The sequence below is a fragment of the Cibotium barometz genome, chromosome 58, assembly GCF_041138505.1.
Source record: "Cibotium barometz isolate CiBa-2024 chromosome 58, ASM4113850v1, whole genome shotgun sequence".
NCBI classification, from domain to species: Eukaryota; Viridiplantae; Streptophyta; class Polypodiopsida; order Cyatheales; family Cibotiaceae; genus Cibotium; species Cibotium barometz.
In genome coordinates, this window is record NC_141103.1 from 29,355,393 (window position 1) to 29,377,760 (window position 22,368).

Consider the following 22,368-nt stretch of genomic DNA (forward strand, 5'->3'; position numbering starts at 1 on the left):
CATCACAAAGGACAATATGCCATTGCGGCCTATGTTAAGCACACGTGCTTTTGCCAAATGGGGTATTGATTTTGTCGGTCCCATTAAACCTCCAGCTCATCACACGCATGCCGAATATATTATAGTCGCAACTGACTATTTGACCAAATGGGTAGAGGCAAAGGCTATAGTCAAAAATGATGCCAGAACCACAGCCAAGTTCTTGTACCGAACCGGAGTGGCGGTGGAAAAGGTGCTAAACTGAACTCTGGCCTACCCAGCTGCGCTGCCCACTAAGTCCTTCCTCATAGGTGCTATGAGGGAGTCCTCAATATAGGCTCCCACTAAGTCCTCGCTCACTACATCAGTAGTGGTCATAAGTTTTGTCAACACCTTTGCTTCGCTCCGAGGGTCCCTCACATAGGTTCTATGACTAGACCTTTGAACCAAGGTTTGAGATATGTTGGGGTAGGGTCAATGGTCCTTACTCCATCACTTGCTCAAGTTTGGGCTCTAATTTATCATGTATCTTTCTTACAATCTCTTGGTCTTATTTTATATTCTCTTTCTTCAAGACACAATTTGGGTTCTCCATGAGTTTCTTCATAAGGATTTGTAATTAATGGGTTTCTTCTCTTTGGGAAGATTTGTTTTGCATGGGAGATCACTTATCTCCATGAAGGGATGTAAAAGCTTTGGAGCTCTCATGTCAACCACTTTCAATGTTCACAATGTTTTTATCCTTGACAACTTATCATGTGTTATGTTTACATGTGCTCTTTGAGGTCTTATTCTTTTGGAGGACCTTTTGGTTTTATTTTGTTAGCCTTTTTAGGGGCTACCAGCCTTTAGGGCTTGCACCTTGATCTCTTTAGTTGCTTGCTTTGAGGTTAATGCTTGAGCTTTTAGCTTATTAACAACCTTTTATATTCCCTTGGCTACTTCCATCATCTTGGATTAGAGCCTTGTGATTGAGTTAATGGGTAATGTATGAGTTGCAATGCCCAGCAAGTACTTTAACCTCAACTAATACTAAAACTAAAAATTGAAATCTATTTTAAATTTTAATTCAAATTTTCATTTCATTTCGGAAAAAATCTCATTACTAAAGGCTCTACCTTATGATAGATAACCCAATGACCTTCTTCTCGATTTCCTTGAGCCTTGTCTAATTCCATGTTCTTCTACTTGAGTTATATGGGGTTAGATTATCTATAGTCCATATATATTTGTGCCCTTAAGACACTGATTGATTATTTAAAGATCTTGGTCTTACAAGATTTTTAATGCTAGATCTTGTTCGATCTTTGGCACATTTCCATGTAATCAAGAACCATACTTAAGCTAAATTAAAAACATCTACTAAAGGGTCTTGGATTGCCTTAATGCACTTTCTTTGATTTTGGCTCCTACTTTTGACTTAGATGTTTTAACTCAAATCTTCCTTGACTACTTTTGATGTTTTAACTCAAATCTTCCTTGACTACTTTTGATGATAGTAAATTTCTCTTCCTTTATATCATCTTTAACCTGATTATGGTGACCATGAAGACCCATGAAAGGCTAAATTGGGCCAAATTTTACCTCCTACTAAGTCCTCTCCCACTGCATCTAGCAATGTGGAACTTGGTTCAATTGGTTCTAGAGGTAAAGTTTTTGAAATTGGCTCTTTTTATTGTCTATTGAGAATGGTCATACAATTGGTCAAGGTCATTGTGGTTTTCTCTAAATCTCTTGAATAAGTTCAATGATTGGCTCTAGTAGAGCTCTAGTATAAGATTTGGGATATGCTCACGCAAGGTTAGTGGTTTTATACTCCACTTGCTCAAGTGTGGGCTCTAATTTAGCATGTGCCTTTGTGTTTTATAGTAATGGGTTTCTTCACTTTTGGAAGGGCTAGTTTAAGTGAGACACCACAAAAAATGAAGAGCACAGCCACGTGAAAAGCTGCAAAAAATTCAAAGGGTCTATAAATGGGGAAAAATTGTACTCACCTGGCTATAGGCGTGGCTATGAATGCCGCTACGAGCACACGACGACAGTCCTACAAATAATTTTTTTAATAACCATATCTCCACATATCTCACCCGTTATGTCCCAATTTTTTTTCTTAAATTTGTACGTTTTTTAAAGACAAACACTTTAAACACCGAAAAATGCAATACAAAAATTTCATGGTCTTTACTTCTTACAAATTATATACAAAGTTGCAAAATACATCAGGTGTTTATGTTCCAAAAATGAATAAAGATGAAGACACTAATTAAACTAATTCATTATCTTCATCTTAATCTTTGTTCACACCTTCACCACGTTCACCACCACCTTCATCATCACCACCACTTTTAGTATCCTCATCTTTCTATGTAAAATAGTGATACAATGCAAACACATTAGCCACAAGAAAAACAAGTTGGGTGATAATTAAAAATCATGTTTAGAGTCTCACCAAGTTGTTGTATATTGAGCTCTTTGGATATCTGTTTCAGTGACCACTCCTTGGTGTTTGAGCCACTCCCAAGTTGCTTCGTTGTTGTACCTATTTTCCCTAGATGTTGGGGGTGACCTGTTACCCTTCCCTACAAACAATTATCAACATGCATGAGATATGAAAAGCATGACGACACATGAAGTAAACTTAGTGGAAAATGTCAAAGAGAAAACTTACAAATCCTGCGAGATAGCTTGCCTTTCCCCCGGATCCATACTTCATCACACCGTACTTCAACACTTGATTCACACTTGTCTAAACTCCAGTGAAGCAGTTACAATGGCAGATAAATTCTTTCCAACAAGTTTCTTGACCATTCAATTTCACCTACTTGTTCATGTGGTTGACGAGATTGCTATAGTAGGTGTTGTTCGTAGGTCGATGGATATTCTTCCTCGAGAGTTTATGAAGGCAATGAAAGGTTTTATTCTTCAAAAAGCTCGCCCTGAGGGAAGTATGGCAATGGAATGGCTTGTTTAATAATCTCTTGTATATATAACAGAATTTCTTAGTACGTAGACCTAGATATGGCCACCATTGTGGACACAAGCAGAGGATGATCGACTAGTTGGAGAAGAGCCTCAAGGACAAGGGCTTCAGAGAACAATGGATATGGCCTTGTGAGAGAATATTAATAAATTTTGTAACCTCAACTCAAGTGCTATGGAGAAATGGATCGAGAGGTATAACCTAGCAACCAAAGAGGGAAAGAGACCGAGATCGTTCAAATTTTGGAAAGAGTCGAACAACTAGAGCATTGCCATACCCAGATTCGCTTCCTCAACTTCCATAATTTTCTTCCAGTAGATGGCGTCAACAAACCATACAACAAGAAAAACAAAGTGGCAAGGTTATAAGTGACAAGGAGGAGTAGCTTGCATATGGTTTTGATTACCATGTAAGTGGGTTTTCTATGTACTGAAAAAATTGTAAGACATAGTCTTGTATAAGCTTTTGTTCTTGATACAATTTGATTATCTTTTTTTGCTTGCACTATCGCAAATCTAGTGCACTTTGGTCATGCGGTCGTCACTTTCGAGTGGAGTGAATAGATAAGAAGAGAACAAAATTTGATTGTGGTGTTAAAGAAAATTTCATGCAAGAAAGTTGTTCAAGTGCAAGTGATCTAAGGAGTGAAGTTGGCATGCTTTGGAATGATACAAGGCATTATCAAGGTTGGGTTCATAAAGTTTTCTATGTTCATTTTCTATCTGACGTGATTCAAGGTAGTGAGTCAAGGACCACAAGCAACCATGTTCGGAGATAAGAGTGGATTTGTTCAAGTAAACTCCAAAAAGATATGGACAAAACAAAGGGACACATTTGTGCTACTAGAGCATTGCGAGCAGGTCATCTTCAAGGTGGACCTGAGAGATCATAGGTGGTTTTTTGTAATCCAAATTGATCCACATAGTAAACAAACATATGAAGATATGGAAATTTTAGATGTAGTAGAGATTAAGGAACCCACTCAAGTAGCACAAGAAATAGATATTGATCTCATTGAACAACTAGAAGAAGGATCAAATGAACGTATAGTAATTCAACAATTACTAGCACTTGAATCAGAAGCAAACACAACAACTAATCTGTAATTCTAAGAAGAAATAGAAGAACAACTTTCAACACAACCACCTCTATTAATGCCTGAAATAGAAGAGGATGATAGAGAGGCTACACCTATTGACGAAGATGCAGATGGAGAGGTATTTCTGGAAAAAGATGTATTCAGAGCCATAGATCTAGCTGAGGATGAGTGAGTTGATGATGAGCTAGAACATATTATTTTAATTTTATTATCCAAGAAATACTTGGTTTTTGTCAATGTTGTCTTTTTTTGCACACTTACTTTTTTATAAGTCCAAAATAAAAATTTAAAAATTTACTTTTCGATGATTTCAAGCCTCTAGCTGTGCACCGTACTTCCTTCTCTTCTTCAAAGCAGGCAGGCAAGGGAAACTCCGACAAATCTGTCGTCCAACATCTCTAGCTTTAAGTATAAAGCGGCCAACAGCACACTCAAAGATGAAGATTGTTGAGGCCGGTTTCGAAGTGAAATGGAGGTTCAGCAAATCATCATCGCTTATTGCACATGATAAGAAGGATGGATATGATAAGGAGGATGCAAATGAGGAGGAGCATGTCGATGGTGCAGCAGGTTTCCAAGTGTCCCTTCAAGTCACTGCAGGCAGATTCTTGACACCCAATTTCATCTGGCAGATAAGGAGATTGTTGAAAATTGGGAGTGAGAAGAAGCTTTTAGATGCCTTAGAAGAAGTAAAAAGGTTCTCAAGCTTTGTCATTGCAAGAGTAGAGAAATCTGTGTATGAAGAAATCAAAGGGATCCTTAAAGCTAACGAATCCAAACCACAACACCACACAGATTGTAATGCAACCACAGAGATAGGAACCTTTTCCTTTGATGAATTGAGGAAGATGAACTATCTGCAGGCTGCCTTATCAGAGTCAATGAGGCTATACCCTCCCGCGCCATCTGATTGCAAATATGCAACACAAGATGATACTCTACCAGATGGAACTCAAGTTCTTAAGGGTTATCGAGTGTCATACAATGTGTTTGGAATGGGCAGGGCACATAAAGTATGGGGAAAAGACTGCCTTGCATTCCGGCCTAAGAGGTGGTTGGGGGAAGATGGGCAATATGTTTCTATGAAGCCTTACAAGTATCCCATGTTCCAAGCTGGTCCAAGAATCTACCTGGGAAAGGATTCTGCCTTCATTCATATGAAGCTACTAAATTTTGCTTCTCTTGTCTCAAAGAGTTATGGGGAGAGGTAGAGGGGCAACTATAACATTGTTGAGTGCTCGTGTGACAAAAGAGTCATGCCACCTTTAGAGGGCTTAGATATCAATCTACCCATGCTTCCACCAAGCCTTCCCAAGAAGCTATATACGAGAAGATCCAGCTCTAGTCCAAGAAATCCTTTGCACCCTTCTTGGACAGGGTATGATCATTTTAGAGGACTAGTAAATGGTACTTTAGAGGATTGTGCTTGATATGTATGTCAAGTGTGGTGCTCTTACCAAAGCACCACACTTGGTGATGTTGTATATATCTTGCAATCAGTGCACTCCAAGTGATAACATCCTGAGAAAGAAGCTCCTCAATCATGCCCTCTTTAGGCTTAGCTATTTGATTAAGCTGTCTTGATAGCCACTTGTAGGAGAAGCTTTGCCTGCATCTTAATTTTATTCCTGATTTGAAAGTTTTTTTTTGCAAATTGCAACTTTGGTTACAAGGTCAAAGATAACTCGTGGAACCAATAGTGGTTATAGCTCTTCATTAATCAGCGATCGTGAAATAATATCACATGAGACTCATTGCATCATCCACTTCAATATCATAGGCTGACAAAGGTATTCCTATTTTTCTCTCTTTTATATTCGAACAAACTAATGTGGTCACTTTCAACACTGAAGGTGTATCTTTGGCCTGCTTTCGATGCTGAATGTGTTATTTGTGAAACGGGGGAAAGGAACATTCCCTTATGTTTCTAAAATTTTGGGGAGGATTGTCCCAACTCCCCACCATACTTTATGTATGGTTTTTTCTCCACTCGCACAAACAAGCATAAAATTCGTATGACTTGAACAACAACATGTAACTTTGATTCAGATGAGCTAACCAATTAGTAATTACCCTTAGGTACTAGAAGATCTCCATCGATCATAAGCATAGGCATGTAGTTCATCGATAGTGGATGTGCCTCTAGCAACCTTTCTAAGTATGTTGAACAACACATGGAAAGGGTAAGGCTACATGATGGCCACCTCGTTCTCCACATCCTCCTTTCATGCCAAGGTATCGCAGAGCACTTTTCTCATTGCCAATTGGCGTCTTGAGGTGGGGTCCATGACCAGGTGCACCCTATCACATCCACCAAATACATTTGGCAAGCTTGTATATGCTTGAGAATCCCCAACTACCTCATGCACAAGATGTCTTGGTGCGGAAACAAGCAGGTACTATCTCTCTATCTCTCTCTCTCTCACACACACACACACACACACACACACACACAAACATATACACACGCATCATCATCATCAAAACCAAGTGCACTCCATGCTCTGAAACTTACAAAACAAGATTTTTTTTTTAATTCTTTTACCATGTTTTGTGTGAGTGCTTGGGTAGCATACTTCGTGTAGTGTAGAGCATATTTGAAATGATCGAATGAACATAAATTTGAAAGCATTGTTGGAAGCAATGCTAGACTGACATCTGCAATTGATGAGCTTGAAGCCTAATCTTATGTTCGATGGGGATTCAAAAGTACCTTGCAAATTAGAAAATTAGAAATTCATTACCATATTTGAAAATGAGTTTTGTATCATAAATCAATACATAGGACTAATGGTCGCCTTCAACACTAAAGGTATTTGGGTCCACTTTCGATATATCGAAAGTGCTATTTGGGAAACGAGGGAAGGGCACGTTCTCCTATGTTTGTAAAATTTCAGCGAGGATTGTGCCAACTCCCCGCCATACTTTATGTATGTTTTTTTAAAAAAAAAACTTCACTCACACAAACGAGTATGAAAATCCTATGACTTAATGAATTACGTGTAACTCGGATTCAAATGTGGTAATGAATTTGGAATTATCAACCTTGCGAAGTACCTTGAGATCTCTTTCGATGTCCATCAATTCTTCACGTCGAATATAATCATAGCCTTGATGTTCATGCTCATTCAAGCTCTATAAGCTATTCATATACTGAGAAAGACACGCATACGAAGAGGACATGCTGCAGAAATGGTATGGGTTGCAATGTCCATCTTCATTCCAACGCTTGAAGATGTTTATACGTGAACGGAAAGACACATGTTGTTTAAAAGTATGTTGACAACGAACAGGTCCAAGCAATCAAGAGAATAAGGGTACCCAAGCATTCTAGTTGCATTAGAGAGTGACAGGGTTTATTCTTGAGAGAGAGAGAGAGTAGTTAACTTAGGTTCTTGCTAAACAAGGCATATTTGAATCTTGATGATTCTCCAAAAATAACAACACGTTCACGAAGAATGTTTTTTACTATAATTAATCAATATGCAAGGTGAGAGAAGCATTTGGGGTTCCTATTTTGACAAGATTAAAACATGTAATTTAACATTTAAAAACTCTAGACAAGCCAACCTCGCACGGGACGTGGCCGTGAGAGGCTGGCTGGGTCACTGTATTCTGCCGGCAGCTAGGCCTGCACCCGCGTGGACGCGCTCAACACTAATGACTAGAGATGAGGAGCAGGTCGCCTACGAGGAGTAGGTCCCCTATGAAGATCTATTTGTAGATTTGGATATAGGCATGGACATTAAGATAGATACTTTAGCAAGGGTTGACCTCATTGAGGATGAGGTTGAAGTCTAGTTCTTTCATTGTACTTTTATTATGGCTATGGTCTTCCTTTTGGTTGTTTGTTATTGGTGATTGATTGATTGAGATTACATGTATAGATTCATGTCTTTTTGAGATTACATGTATAGATTTATTGTGATATGTTGCTTTTCGTGGCATTACTTAATCATTCACCTTTGGACTATTTTTCATGGAGGTTCAAGAATTTTTTAACAAGCTTCACTTTGATGAAAATATATGGGGACTAAATCATTGTCCTTTGGATTGTTTTTCATGGCATTTCTTGATATACCTAAGCCTTTGCATGTATCCATCCCCTTCACCACATTACTCGATTTATACCTATTTCTTTTCTCTTTCCTTAGCATATTTTTCCTTGAAATATGCTTTCTAAAGATTCATTTGTATATAAATGCAACAAAAAAAAACATGCATATTATCAAAATCTTGTGCATATAGTTCAGCAAACGATATTTTTGGGGATTGAAGATTCTGTTTTTCTTTGCAAGGTCCACAATTACAGTTGTATAGGAAATTGTTGCAAACTCCATCTATAAGCACGTCTATACTCGCGTCTAATTTCAAAGAAACTAGACATGCTTATAGACACGTTTATAGACGCTAGTATAGATGCAACCGTAACTTACGTGTCTATAAGAGCATCTAATTTCAAAGGAACTAGATGCGCTTATAGATGCACTTATAGACGCGAGTATAGACGCCCCCGTAACTTGCGTGTCTATGTAGCGCCTCTATGCTTGCTTTATGTTGTAGTGCATCAAGTAAGTGGTCCGAAAATTTTGCCCTTGTAGTGGAATGGATGCTGTTTGGCATGCTCCCACGTCAACAACTTCATTTCATTTCATCTTTCGTGGGAATGTTGCTTCTGGTGAGGTGTTTGGCATGCCAGCGTGCCTTTGCATTTGGCACGTCCACCGATCTTGGTTGAAGAACTTGAACAAGAAGGTTCAAGATGTTTCCAAATGTGCGGACATGCTCAAAGCTCCAGGGAAAATAATGCACATGCACAACCACACAAGCGGTAGTCAAACAAACACAAAACAGAAGGCTCTTTAGCTTATGCATGATTTTATGCACAAATACAAGGAAAAGCAAGAACTCGTCAAGTATTTCAAGGACCAATGGATGGGCACAATATGTAAGAATTTATAGTTCCAGAATACTCTTGTTCTCACCATCATTTCTATCAACCTAATAATTTCTCTTCTTAAAGGGATGTGGGTCTGGGGGCAACTCGCAATATGCCCCACTTGAATCAAGAAACAAGTGACAGCATCGAGTCGTACCATGGCATTTTGAAATAATGATTTTTGACTGGCCGTAAGACAATACATGGTCAGCGAGTTGATTGGTTGTTGCAAAAGTTTCTTGGACCATGCCATTGTTACTCTACTGGTATCAAGAAATGTTGAAAGAGGCCAGCTTCAAGAAAAAATTCAACATTATTGATGTTTTTGCTAGCTCCATGCAACATGCATAGATGATACTTGATGGTGACATCAAGTTCTTGGATGCCAAACACAAGGTTGCCATGGTCAAGAGTCACAGCCACAGTGACCTATGGCACAAAGTTGAGAATGCGGATACAGAGTGGGCATGTTGCTCCTGAGAGTGGGGGGAACCTTTGCAAGCATCAAGAAAGGGTCTTGATGATTGGTGGAGTGCATTTGTCCCATGTGGTCACGGCCTCCATGGACGTGAAGGATTACTCTCATAGGGATCTCTCATGTGAGTCATCTTCTTGCTCTATTCTTTGGTAATGTTTTTATTGCAGAAATCGACATTAATTGAGCTTTGATTGGTGGTAGGCCATGGCGTCTTGCATCGAATTGACCCACTCGTCTAATACGAACTGCCAACAATGTCACCACATGAGGGCCATGCAGGTACAGTAATCCCAGCAGGGCGGACGAACAATAGGATGCTCTTCCCAATAAATGTGAGAATTTTGATGTGCTTTGCTGCGTGTTCAGTGTCATCAAAAACACCAATTCATGACAAGGCTGCACAAACACAACATATTGTCCACGATTGCATCTTGCTATGCGGTAACCATCTTCGAGCTTCTGTGTTGGTGAATGGATTTCATGATGGTGTTGTACTAATAAACTCCTCATTCCATAGGTGTTGATGCCGATTATCAGTCCAATAGGCCAAGGCATTGAAGTCTTAGATGCTTGCACATCCAATTAGCAGGTTGCGTCCACTTGATGAATGGGTTCAGGACCTTTCTGGCACGTGCACGGCCATTCATAGAATCATGCCCCCACAAAAAGACATTAAAGTGCAAGGAAAAACTTCGAGCTTTGACTTCTTTCCCCAAACCCCCAAAGAAGAAGAGGGTGATAATGCAAGGTGGACTAGATAGGGCTTGTGAAGATGTTCCTAGTGGGCACGCATCCCCTTGAGTTGTGGTATTGACATTGCTTCACATGGTAACATTTCTATTCAAGTTTTTTTTGCCCCTAGTAGTTCAAGCAACTCAAGTAATTCATTTCAATTAGTTATTTGCAACACTGCAAAACGAATTGGTTGTGTAGTGAAGGTAGTAATTGCCACAAGTTACAATGTAGCGTTAATTGTTATAGGTTAGTAGTTGCTTGGAATTGGTATATGTTAGTAATTGCTATGAATTGTTGGAAGGATTGCATGAAGTTAGTATTGGCTATAGTTTATTGACTAGAAGGATCAGTGGTGAGAAAGGGATTACATGAAGTTAGTATTCGCTATAGTTTATTGACTAGAATGAAGTTAGTACTTGCTATAGGTTAGTGATTGGAAGGAATCGTGGCAACAATAAAGGGAGTGCATCAAGGTAGTGTTTGCTACATTTTAGTAATGACTAAGATTATCTTAAAGATAGAATTAGAACTACTTATAGATATGCAGTTGTATTTGCAAAACAATCCAACTCTTGCCATTTAAAAAAATCCAACAAATAGCCAAAACCATGCTCCACATAGGTGAAGGGACTTTGTAAGATATCTTTTGGTATAGGATTATCTGAATCATTTTTAATATTTATATCCTTGTTTCCTTAGAGAACCGATCCGATTCCTCTTTATTATTCTCCACTACCACCTCTAGACTCTCTAAAGGTGATCCTACTTGGTCGAACTACAACACATTAGTTTGGATAGTGTCTAGTCCCCTACTTGACATTCTTGATCCCAGTTTTGTGCATCCTTTAAATGATGATTTTCCTTGATCGGATCTTTATATCCACCCAATACTCGAGGTGCGGCAATCCATTCATTATGGTCTTTTGGTAGTGCCAAGTCCTAGCTGTCTCCACCTCAACATCATCTATGTGTGTCCCCTTAGTGTGCTCTCCATCTACACAAAAGGCAAACAAAAGAAACACAAAACATAAGATTCGCATAAGCAAGTTCACATCAAAAGGAGATGCTTGAAAGAAAGGCACTCACCTACCGTTATGTTGCTGCCAACAATGTTAGTGCTCACCTACTCTCCCACCAACCTCGTAATTCCATATGCAGAGACCTCCTCCTCAGGGTGATCATCACTAGCCCACACACTCATGCCCACATCATCTACACAACAAACTAACTACAGCTCAAAGACTCATTGTAGAATGCAAACAATGTATCCAAAATAATCTACAAAAGGCCACTCACTCTTAGACTTCAAAGGCCATTCACTATTAGACTTCAAAGGCCACTCATTGTTGGTCTTATTGAGCCACAAATTCTCAAGTACCAGACCACCTACTAGATTGCATTCCTGTGTGACTCTAGACCGAGCCATGGCACTATATTGAGCCCGATGTCCTGGACTCCCTAGGCCTTTGCAAGTAGCATAGACATTAGCCCTAGCTTCAGGAGATCTTGGAGAGGCAAAGAGCCACCTTCCCATGCCTGGTGGACCTGCAGGGCCTTCTACAAGCTAACCCCATGCTCGATATCCTTGATGGCCCCCTCTTGCAACCAGGGGGCTAGCTCCATTAGTTGTTTGATGATGATGGTCCCACTTTGTATCACATGGTTTGAATTGCGCATTCCGAGCTCATAACTCTAGTTTTTAATTCTCTTTTCTACAATGATGAGATTACATGGACACTATTGTTTCACTTTTGGTCTCATACACCCATTGGATCTTTTGAAGCCATTTCATAAACCTTTATTTCTTTCTTTCTCTCTCTGTATCTCACACAGACCGCTCTCTTCTCTCTCTCTCTCTCTCTCTCTCTCTCTCTCTCACACACACACACACACACACACACACATGTACACATCCCTCTCTCCTCTCTCTCTCTCTCTCTCACACACACACATATACACGTCTCTCTCTCTCTCTGCATATCATTGTACCACTCTTTAAGAGTGGGGACCCCATGGTACCAGGACGATCATGATTGGTCATTACTTGGCCAAATTATATGGCTCTATATTTGAGTTAGAGTTGAGCCGATGGGCAGAGAGGAGGCATGGTCATCGAGCACATGGACATGCTAGCTTCACGAGAGGATTTACTACCTTGGATCACATAGTGACACTTCGGGCACTTATTGAAGAGGGCAGGGCACAAAACAGAAGGATATACGATTGCTTTGTGGACTTCCACAAAGCCTTTGATACCGTACCACATGCCAGGCTTATGCATAGATTGCATGACATTGAGGTACCCGAGGATATGCAGTGGGGGATATATGCTTTGTGAGCTCCAGGTGGACTATCTAATAGGGTGACCAGCACGATAGGGGTGAAGTAGGGATGCCTGCGATCGCCCACCCTCTTTGGACTGTACATTGATGCGGTCTCTGATTATGTAGACAGATTGGGAGGCCCAGGGGCATGCCTGGTAGGGGTGTTGATACCCATCTTGTTATATGTTGATGATATTGTTTTAATCTCAGACTCTCCGGGAGGACTACAGAGACACCTGGATGCATTACAGGCTTTCTGTGCGGATAGAGATCTGACAGTGAACCTTGGGAAAATCAAGGTTATAGTGTTTAACACCACACAGGCATGGGTGACGAGATTAGAGCCTCAGTTCACTTTCCGAGGGGAGCCCATAGAGTACGTCAAGTCATATGTCTACTTGGGAGTTACTTTCATAGGACCGCATTTCTCCCTGAAGGAGGCAGGGAGCAGGTAGATTAGCTCAAGGGCATGCAGCCTTGGGGGCACTTGAGAGGAAGTGTGCACACATACTGTCTCTTCAGGAGCCACGCACCAAATTGTGGCTATTTGATTCGCTTGTCACGCTGACCCTCCTGTATGGAGCTCCAATTTGGGGGCCCAGTATACATCACAAATCTCAGAGAGGGACAGATGAGGGATGGAGTCAAATGGAGAGACCACTAATTATGATGATTGCGCACATGATTTGGAGCAAATCATCAGTACCACATGAGATTGTTCTGGGCTGAGCTGGGTGCCCGACTAGTAGTAACCGAGGCCCTATTCCAGGCAGTTACCTTTTTACAGCGGCTATGGGAGCTCCCTCAACAGAGGTACTCCCGTTTGGCATTGACCTCATCCATATAGTTTGGCAGAGGATGGAGATACTCATTGTTGGTATGCTCAGATGAGATCATGGTTTGACCTACATGGTTTGCGGATAGAGGCACTACCACCCTTTCAGTACAGTCTGGATTGTCCATTTTTGGATCTCACCCGCTCAGAGCGAAACCGTGTGATCAGGATGGATATCATCAGAGTGGACACAAAGAGGACATGGACTAGCCCCCTTGAGCCCTTGGGCATGAAAATGACTCATTACAAGAGCCATTTTCTACACCTCTCACCGGATGATTTTATCACCCGCCCGGCGTACATGGATGTACACCTATCACATGGGATCCAGACCTCATCACACCAACTGTAGATTGAGACAGGGCGATATGTGCATCAGATCGTGGATGACCACATTTGTCAGCTATGCTACTAGGAGGTAGAGACAGAGGAACACTACATTTGCCGATGTACATTCTATTATGAGATCCGAGGGAGATATCATTGCCTCTTTCGAGAGGGTTTTGGGCTGTTACGCAGGGTCATGGAGTTTGAGGATCAGAGGTGCCTCGGATTGTTTCTACTTGAGCTCAGGAGACATAGAGAGACCCTCTTGGGGCAGACAAGAGGCCGAGCCAGGATGTACCTAGATAGAGGACCCTGACAGATTTCTTCAGCACCAGCACCAGCACACCTCCTGATACCTCTTCCATTGGGCCATAACAGCACCGTGACCATGCTCCCAGGGAGTCACCACACTGATAGAGCAGATGTCTTATGTCATGCTCGTCGACCACGCCCACTAGGATCTCGACCATGGCATCCTCACCATCGCCAGATCAGAGCCATTATTGCTTGGCATCAGAGGCGCCTCCATTCTAGACAGCCCCATGGCGGAGATACTTGATCTAAGGAGAGAGCAACACTTCAACTGATCAGCATACATGGATCTACCTGATATACATTTTCCAATATTTTCTACTCAGTATCATCTCGGAGTCTTGCAGTTGTGTTCTTATAACTGTAGGACAATCACTTTATTGTACTTTTTTAGACTTGTTCTCTTTGATGAGACACCAACTTCAGATGTACTCTCAGTTTTGGTCTCATAGGCCACTATGGCCTCTTAGAGACCACACACACATACATGTCTTTCTCTCTCTTTCTCTCTCTCTCTCTCTCTCTCTGTCTGTCTCTCTCTCTCTCTTTCTCTCTCCCACACACACACACACACACACACCAAACCCACTGACCTTGACAGGAGGCTAGAGAGTAGGCATGGCTAGAGTAGGCAAACATCACCTAAGTGATGCCACTCCAAAAATTGAGTTTGCAAGCATCATTACAGATGTCATATAAGCGACGAATAATAAGCCTTCTTTATGTGATGCTAGAGTGTGTCGCATATACGATGACTATTATCGCTAAATTAAGGAACACAAAAATAAGTCCCCGCATCTCAATGTGTATCTTCATTTAGATGATTTGGGGAAGCCCCCACTGTGTGACAGGTATACGAAACCAACAGAAGAGGTAGCTAGAGTGCATCTTGAAGGTGGGGGCTTCTCATCTCGGCCGCATGAGAACGCTAGACACTTCCGTGCATATATCATAAGTCAATTTGTCAAATTTACTCAATGTGTTTATGCATATCGTGTGCCATATGTGTGCGCAATTGTCCTTAATGAATGTGTGTAGAAGAAGGTTTGTGCTTGTGCACAAGACAAGTGTGACTATGCATGGAGGTATAGAACATTGGCAGCAAGATGGTACCAAACACTTCCGAGTATATTTTGTAAGTGAGTCCCTTATATTTCCCTTATATTTACTCAATGTGTTTATGCATATCTTGCACTACAAGACAATGCTGCCATACACGCGTTTCATACACGCGATAAATTACGAGCGCGTGTATGGTCGCGCTTGTATTTGAATAGAATCGAGCGCGTGTATTTTAGCATTTAAGTTCGCGTGTATATTTGCATTTATCAACGCGTGTATAAACGCGTTTATATACACGCAGTAATACACGCATCTATACACGCTAATATTCACGGATTAATACACGCTATTATACACGGATTAATACACGCTACTATACACGGATTAATACACGCATGGCAGAGAAAAACTGAAGAAATACATGCATTTACAAGAGTGAAATATATTCAAAAATAAGTCATGCATATGAGATGATAGAAATGTCATCAATTTAGAACGTACAGTGACGGATTGGTTAGGGTTCGATCTCATCTTCAATAAGATCCATCCTTGCCAAAAGATCAACATCAATATCCATTTGATCAATTTGTAAGGCTACGATTAAATTTATTCCACTATCGATATTCTGTACTCCATTGATAATGGTATCGATGTCCTGATCATCCTCATCAACATCACCATCATCCTCAATGGTAGGGTCATTCTCATGATCATGAGAAATGGCATGCTCGTCCTCATTATCATGATCATCTCTTATTTCTTGATCATCGATCACAACATCTTCAATGGCATGTTCGACATCATCTTCATTGCGGCTTGTTACATCCTCCATATGCTCCATATCAGTGAATGTATTATACATCACTTTGGAACGTGGTGAAATAGGGATGACGTACCACCATTTAATGTCATGTACCATTGGTAGATAGATAACCTACTCAAATACACATAGTACAGTAATTAATTAGCATATCAAAAGTCAAGGGGTACGCGAGCTTAGATATATATGTACATGAAACACATTAGTAAAAAAATGCATACCTGCTCACATTGTTGTGGCAATACGAGCCTATCTTTCTTTGTTTGCGAGAACTTTGTAGAGTCAATAGTTACATATCCACTTGCATGGCGTTTTATCGTTGCATCAGGCCCTTTTTCCACCACGTTCATTTTCCATTTGACATCCAAAACATACACAAAGAAGCGACGAAAGTCAAGCCTAAATATGTCTTGGATTATGCCACAATAATCATCCATTTTTCCATTAGCTCCCTCAAAGCTACTAATGACACCGCAATCTTGTGTATTTCTCTTTTCATCAATTCTTTGTGTTCGAAAATGCTTACCTTCACACCATATAGCATTGAACATAGTGCACTGAACCAAAATAGAAGCAATATTTGTGTAAGCAATGTGAATAAATATTAAAAGCAAATCACTTACAACTAATGCAAAACATTAGTTCTATGAACCTTTGACATGCAACCTCGTGCATACTTCCATTCTTCCGCCGTGAGCCCCTCGTCGCTCTCTGCTCTCTCCATTTCCTCATGCAACCAATCAACATGGATATCATTCGGAAGTGTTGCTAGATGCTTAGGGTACGCCTTCCGAGAGCTATGTTGCCTCCGAAAGAGAGCTCTTTCTGCTTGCCTTTTTGTCTTTGCATCCTCATATCTTGTAACCCATCTGCTCATCACATCACTATTAAGGATACAAGTGAAATTGAGATCATCAATCAATGTTCTGTCAATTACTTTACTCTGTCCTTTTCCTTGAGGCACAATAGAGGTCATCCTCAAGTCCTCTTCATTGCTCCATAGTCGTGGCAAAGAGCTGTCCACCTGACCAAGAAATTCTGAAATATATACAAGAGACTCTTGTATCACAACCAACCCTCGGCCATGCTTCCTTCAGGCCTTGCACTTTGCCTCACAAAGTCTTTTAAGGTCTTCATGAAGCGCTCTAGGAAGAACATCCAACGTGCATGCACAGTACCACATAAAGCGATTTCGTCCCCTAAATGCACAATGAGATGTAGTTGACTTGTGAGAATGGTTCGCGGAAAAGTCTCCTCTACCAAACAAACCACCTCCACTGCCATAACACGCGCATCATCCAACGTGGCTGGATCAATTGCTTTGGAACTAACATATCTGAAAAATAAATAAATAGTACGTTATACCTCATGCACGTTCATTTTGCAAGGTATAATGAAGGGTGATCTGAGCATGGATTTTACATACCTCATGCACGTTCATTTTGCAAGGTATAATGAAGGGTGATCTGAGCATGGATTTTACATACCTCACAAGCTCGCCCATCTTATAAATACATTTTTTCAAACTCTTATTTGCACAATGGTCGATGCTAGTAGGTAGTATGAACTGCGCACATAAGAGCACATGTATGTATGGTTTATGGCATTACAAAATTTAATTTCAACGTACGTACAAGACTTGGAAAACACTTACTTGAAGCATCTTGTGCCAGTCGTGGGACTTCAACCCATATAGTTGCTCAACGCCTCTTTTCTTAGTGGTTGTAAAGGCTCCCTTCAATGATCTCATGCATCCAGTGGGAGTACGCAAAGTGGTGATGGCCTGCTTTACCTGCTTCTCCTCTTTTTTTGATATAATCCATGGTGCAGGCGGAAGACGAACGTGCCCACCCACCTCTCGTGGCCAAGCTTGACGCATACGTCCTGCGACCCGCAAGTCCTCACGTACGCTAACATTGTCTCGTTTACCAATAATATGTTTCCAAATACCAGATCCCACATTCTTGAAGATGTGCATGGGATCAAGAAGATGGTTGATCTTAAGATGGGTCCAATATGGCAGCCGAAAAAAATGGAGTACCTACACAAGGGATTGCTCTATGTGACCTTTAATCCAATTAGAGACTACACAAAACAAGATTGAAAAAACATTACTATACCTGTTCATGCCATCTGGAGGAAGAATAGTTGTAGACTCCCAAATACGCTTCCAATCTTTTACACGAAGTGTTTGTGGAGGAATGTTACTCTTACTAGCAACATATTTAGGATGATCTGAGGGGAGAAATCGATGATGATTATCGAATATAGTCTTACACAAACCGTCAGCATACTCATGTACTAACGAAGGGCCACAAATAGGACATGCAGGTTTACCCGATGTTTTCAAACCTGTTAAAATATAAATAAAAGTTAGAATAATAAAGTCAATATGTATAATTAATATATATAGCCAATAGTAATAGAGTAGGGAGGTAATTAGAATTCTTACCAGAAGAATCGCTGTATCCTGGAAAGTCATGCATTGTCCACATCAACACTGCTTTTAAGTCGAAGTGTCGAGAGGAGGGAGGCATACTAATGTCCACCACCGCAACACCTCTCCATAGTTCCTCCAACTCATCAATCAATGGTTCAAGATAAACATCCATATGCTTGACTTTATGTTTCCCTGGAATTAGAAGGGATAACATAAGATGTCCCTTCTTGATCGTGCCATTGATGGTGGAAGGTTGTAATTCACCAACACAACTGGCCACACACTATATGCGGTGCTTTTGAAACCAAATGGATTCACTCCATCCATACCTAGGCCAAGTCTCAAGTTTCTAGGCTTTGTTTTAAAGCTGGGCCACTCATCTTCAATATGCTTCCAAGCAGGAGTGTCTGCGGAAATTCTCCACATGCCATCATCCGATCGATGTGAGGAATGCCATGACATGAGCTCTGCTATGGATTTGCACTTGAACATGTGTTTGATGCGAGGAATTATAGGAAAGTGTCGCAAGACTTTACGAGGTACATCAAAACTCTTCATATCTGTTCTATACCTTGCTTCACCACAAGTGGGACAATGTAGAGCCTCCTTATGCATCCCACGAAAGAGAATGCAATCATTGATGCATGCATGTATGCGATCATAATCCAGTCCTCCAAGAGATGTCACATAGCGCCTCGCTATGTCTCTTGAGGTGGGTAGTCTATTTTCCTTTGGAAGCATGTTTGATAATAGCCTGCATCCAATATCATCAATTATAATTAGTCTTAAATCCTAAACCTTAAACCACTAATTCAAATTTGTAAGTTAGAATGCTTACTTCAATAATGCATCAAGACTTGCATTGCTCCATCCATAAACTCACGTACACCCTCACAGCCACCACCTCGTCCCAGACACACTCACGTACACCCTCACAGCCACCATCACGTGCTCCCTCACAGCCACCGCCATCACGTAGACAATCCCCTAGTCGTGACTCCACCCGCAGCAGTAGGAAGAGTGGGAGTGGAGGATGTGACGGGTGCTTTGGTGGGGGAGGTGGGGGAGGTGGGGGAGGTAGTAGGGCACGCGGTGAGAGAGCAAAAGACAGTTCGGAAGAGGAGGAGATGAGAGAGATGGAGAGAGTGGTCTGCTATGATGTGACGGATAGGGGCGAGATAGTGATGGATGCGAGGGGGAGGGAGGTAATGGAGTACATGCGTGGGGTAGTATCAAACTCATATAGAAATTGTTTTATTAAATTTAAAGATCAAAATAGCCGATTAGTTGGGGAGGTGATAGAGGCTGTACATAGTCGGTACCCCAATCCCCCACATGCTACATTCTCGGATATATGGGGAAGGACGCGAATAAGGGAGATCTTAAGTAATAAAAGATCTCACCTTAAAAAACTCGCGTACGATGACCGGCTAAATGTAGCTGCGGGTGGCTATCCTGCCGAGAAACCTACCACTGCGCACAAACGCGAGTGGAAGGAGGCAAAGAAACGAGTAGAGGGTGGCGTGAAGAGCAGGCAGCATGTGGAGGCACGACGGATCCAGATGGAGACCATTGGATCTTCGCATTTCGGATCTGGCGACGTCGAGTCATGGGAGGCAGAGTTCGTAAGTATCTTGCCACTTTATTTGATTTTTTACTTAATTCATTGATTCTATGATTGTTTTAATCTTACAAATTGTGTTGATTATGATACAGCGATGGGTTACGGGGAGGAAGCCCACAACCCACGATACTGCGTATGCTCGCCGGCATAGCAGACGTGACACGTGGGCCATCTTCAGAGCCGAGGGACGTATTACGGACGCGCAGTTTGAGATGGCCATGAGACCATACGGTCGACAGGTACTTGAAAATTCTAAACGAATGATTTTGGTTTATTGAATTACATATATATATACTTATATACTATATATTACTTGAACAGGCACAAGCTGCTGATGATCCACCCGCCGCCACTGCAGAGGGTGGACGTGAGCACTACTCATCGGACATTCCGACTGATGTGAGCTCATCTGAGCATGGAGGGAGCACCGAGTCATCATCTGGGTCTGAGTAGTACTCAGACTTATAGTATCACATTCCATATTGAGGATGTGGTTGTATATATTTTTTTGTAAACTAAAGCCATGGGCTACTTCGAGATATGGACTCCCTTGTATACATGTATGAAATTTTGATAGTAATATTGAATCGTGAATCGATAGTATTACATTCATGTCTGTCTTGAATCGTGTATTGACAATGTATGCATTCATGTCGTTCTTGTCTTAATCTCCCTCGTGCATATGTTCTTCGTGGATGGTCTAATGCACAAAAAAAAAAATCCAAAGAGTGTTATTGGGTGCTGGAATGCTGGAACAGTATTCAGGCACCAAATAGCACTCTCTAGATTTTTTTTTTTGCTCTCTGTTCGCGTGTATAAACGTGTCAGAACTGCTAAAACTCGCGTGTATATACACGAATAATCTGTAAAATACGCGTGTATTAATGCATCAAAACTGACATTTCCGCATGTATAAGCGCATCTAAATTAAAGAAACGCGTGTATAGACGCAGGTATTAATGCGTCTCAGTACATCTAAACAGAACAGAACGCGGCTATACACCCGTGTATAAGCGCGTCTAAATTAAAGAAAGGCGTGTATAGTCGCATGTATCAACGCGTCTGTGAAAAGAACGCGGCTATACACCCGTGTATAAGCACATCTGAGAGGTCCTATACACGCGCTTTTACACGGATGTCTATGGCCGCGATGATACACGCGCTGGTACACGGGCCCGCTACTTTTTTTCACAAGTCATTTTTAGCGGCTAGGAGCGCGGGTATGAGCCCGATCCCTTGTAGTGTTGTACCATATGTGTGCTCAATTGTCTTTATGACTATGTGTAGAAAAAGATAACTCATCGTGCCTATGCACGTAGTAAACAAATATTTGAAGATATGGAAATTTTAGATCTATTAGAGATTGAGGAACCCACTCAAGAAGCACAAGAAAGAGATATTGATCCAATTGAACAACTAGAAGAAGGATCAAATGAGTGTATAGTAATTCAACAATTACTAGCACTTGAACTTGAAGCAAACACAACAACTAATCTAGAATTTGAAGAAGAAATAGAAGAACAAATTTTAACGTAACCACCTATAATGCTTCAAATAGAAGAGGACGATACGGAGGCTACACCTATTGACGAAGATGCAGATGGAGAGGTATTTCTAGAAAAAGATGTATTCGGAGCCATGGATCTAGCTAAGGATGAGCGAGTCGATTGATGAGCTAGAACATCTCATTTCAATTTTATTTGCCAAGAAATACTTGGTTTCTGTCAATGTTATTTTTTGCACTTACGTTTTTTTAAATCCAAAATTTAAAAAAAAAGTTTACTTTTCGATGCTTTTTTCACGCTTATTCCAACTTTTATTTCGACGCGGTTCTCAACTGTTATTTGGACACCTATTTCGAAGCTTCTTTGTGATAGTTATTTCGATGATCATTTTGATGGTGTATTTCGACATGTATATCGAGGGGTATTTTGATGGCATGGAAACTGTTGATGCTAGGCATGGAAAATGGGTCATCCTGTAGTAGTGTTGTATGACATACCACCATTTCTTGTCATTTATATCCACCTGAAGCACAACCTTATAAGAAGAAACACATCAAGTGTAGCATAAACATGCATACGTATGATATAATAAAAGCTTAATACGGTAAGAATTTACTTGTTCACAATGGTGAGGTAGCACGAATGTCTTCCTCTTTTTTTCCTAAAAGAAACACCCAACTTGTTTTGCTTGTGGTGGCTAACATGTTTGCATTGTATCACTATTTAATCTAGGAAGATGAGGATGCTAAAAGCGACGGTGATGACGAAGGTCGTGGTGCACATGGTGAAGATGCAGGCAAAGATGAAGATGAAGATGATGACAATTAATTAATTTAAGTATTGTCTTCGTCTTTATTCATTTTTGTGACATAAACACCTTTCTATGTATTTTGCAACTTTGTATATAAT

General features: G+C 40.9%; 1 protein-coding gene across 1 annotated transcript; it reads left to right on the plus strand.

Annotated features, from left to right (window-relative positions):
• The first annotated feature begins 4,495 nt into the window (after positions 1-4,495).
• LOC147606120 (cytochrome P450 94A2-like) lies at positions 4,496-5,269 on the plus strand. The gene has a single exon (XM_086792909.1). The coding sequence runs from the start codon at positions 4,496-4,498 to the stop codon at positions 5,267-5,269; it is 774 nt and encodes a 257-aa protein (XP_086649035.1).
• The last annotated feature ends 17,099 nt before the right edge of the window (positions 5,270-22,368 follow it).

Bases quoted from the DNA above. Each gene is read 5' to 3' on its own strand.
- LOC147606120 (XM_086792909.1), top strand. From the start codon at position 4,496: ATGAAGATTGTTGAGGCCGGTTTCGAAGTGAAATGGAGGTTCAGCAAA.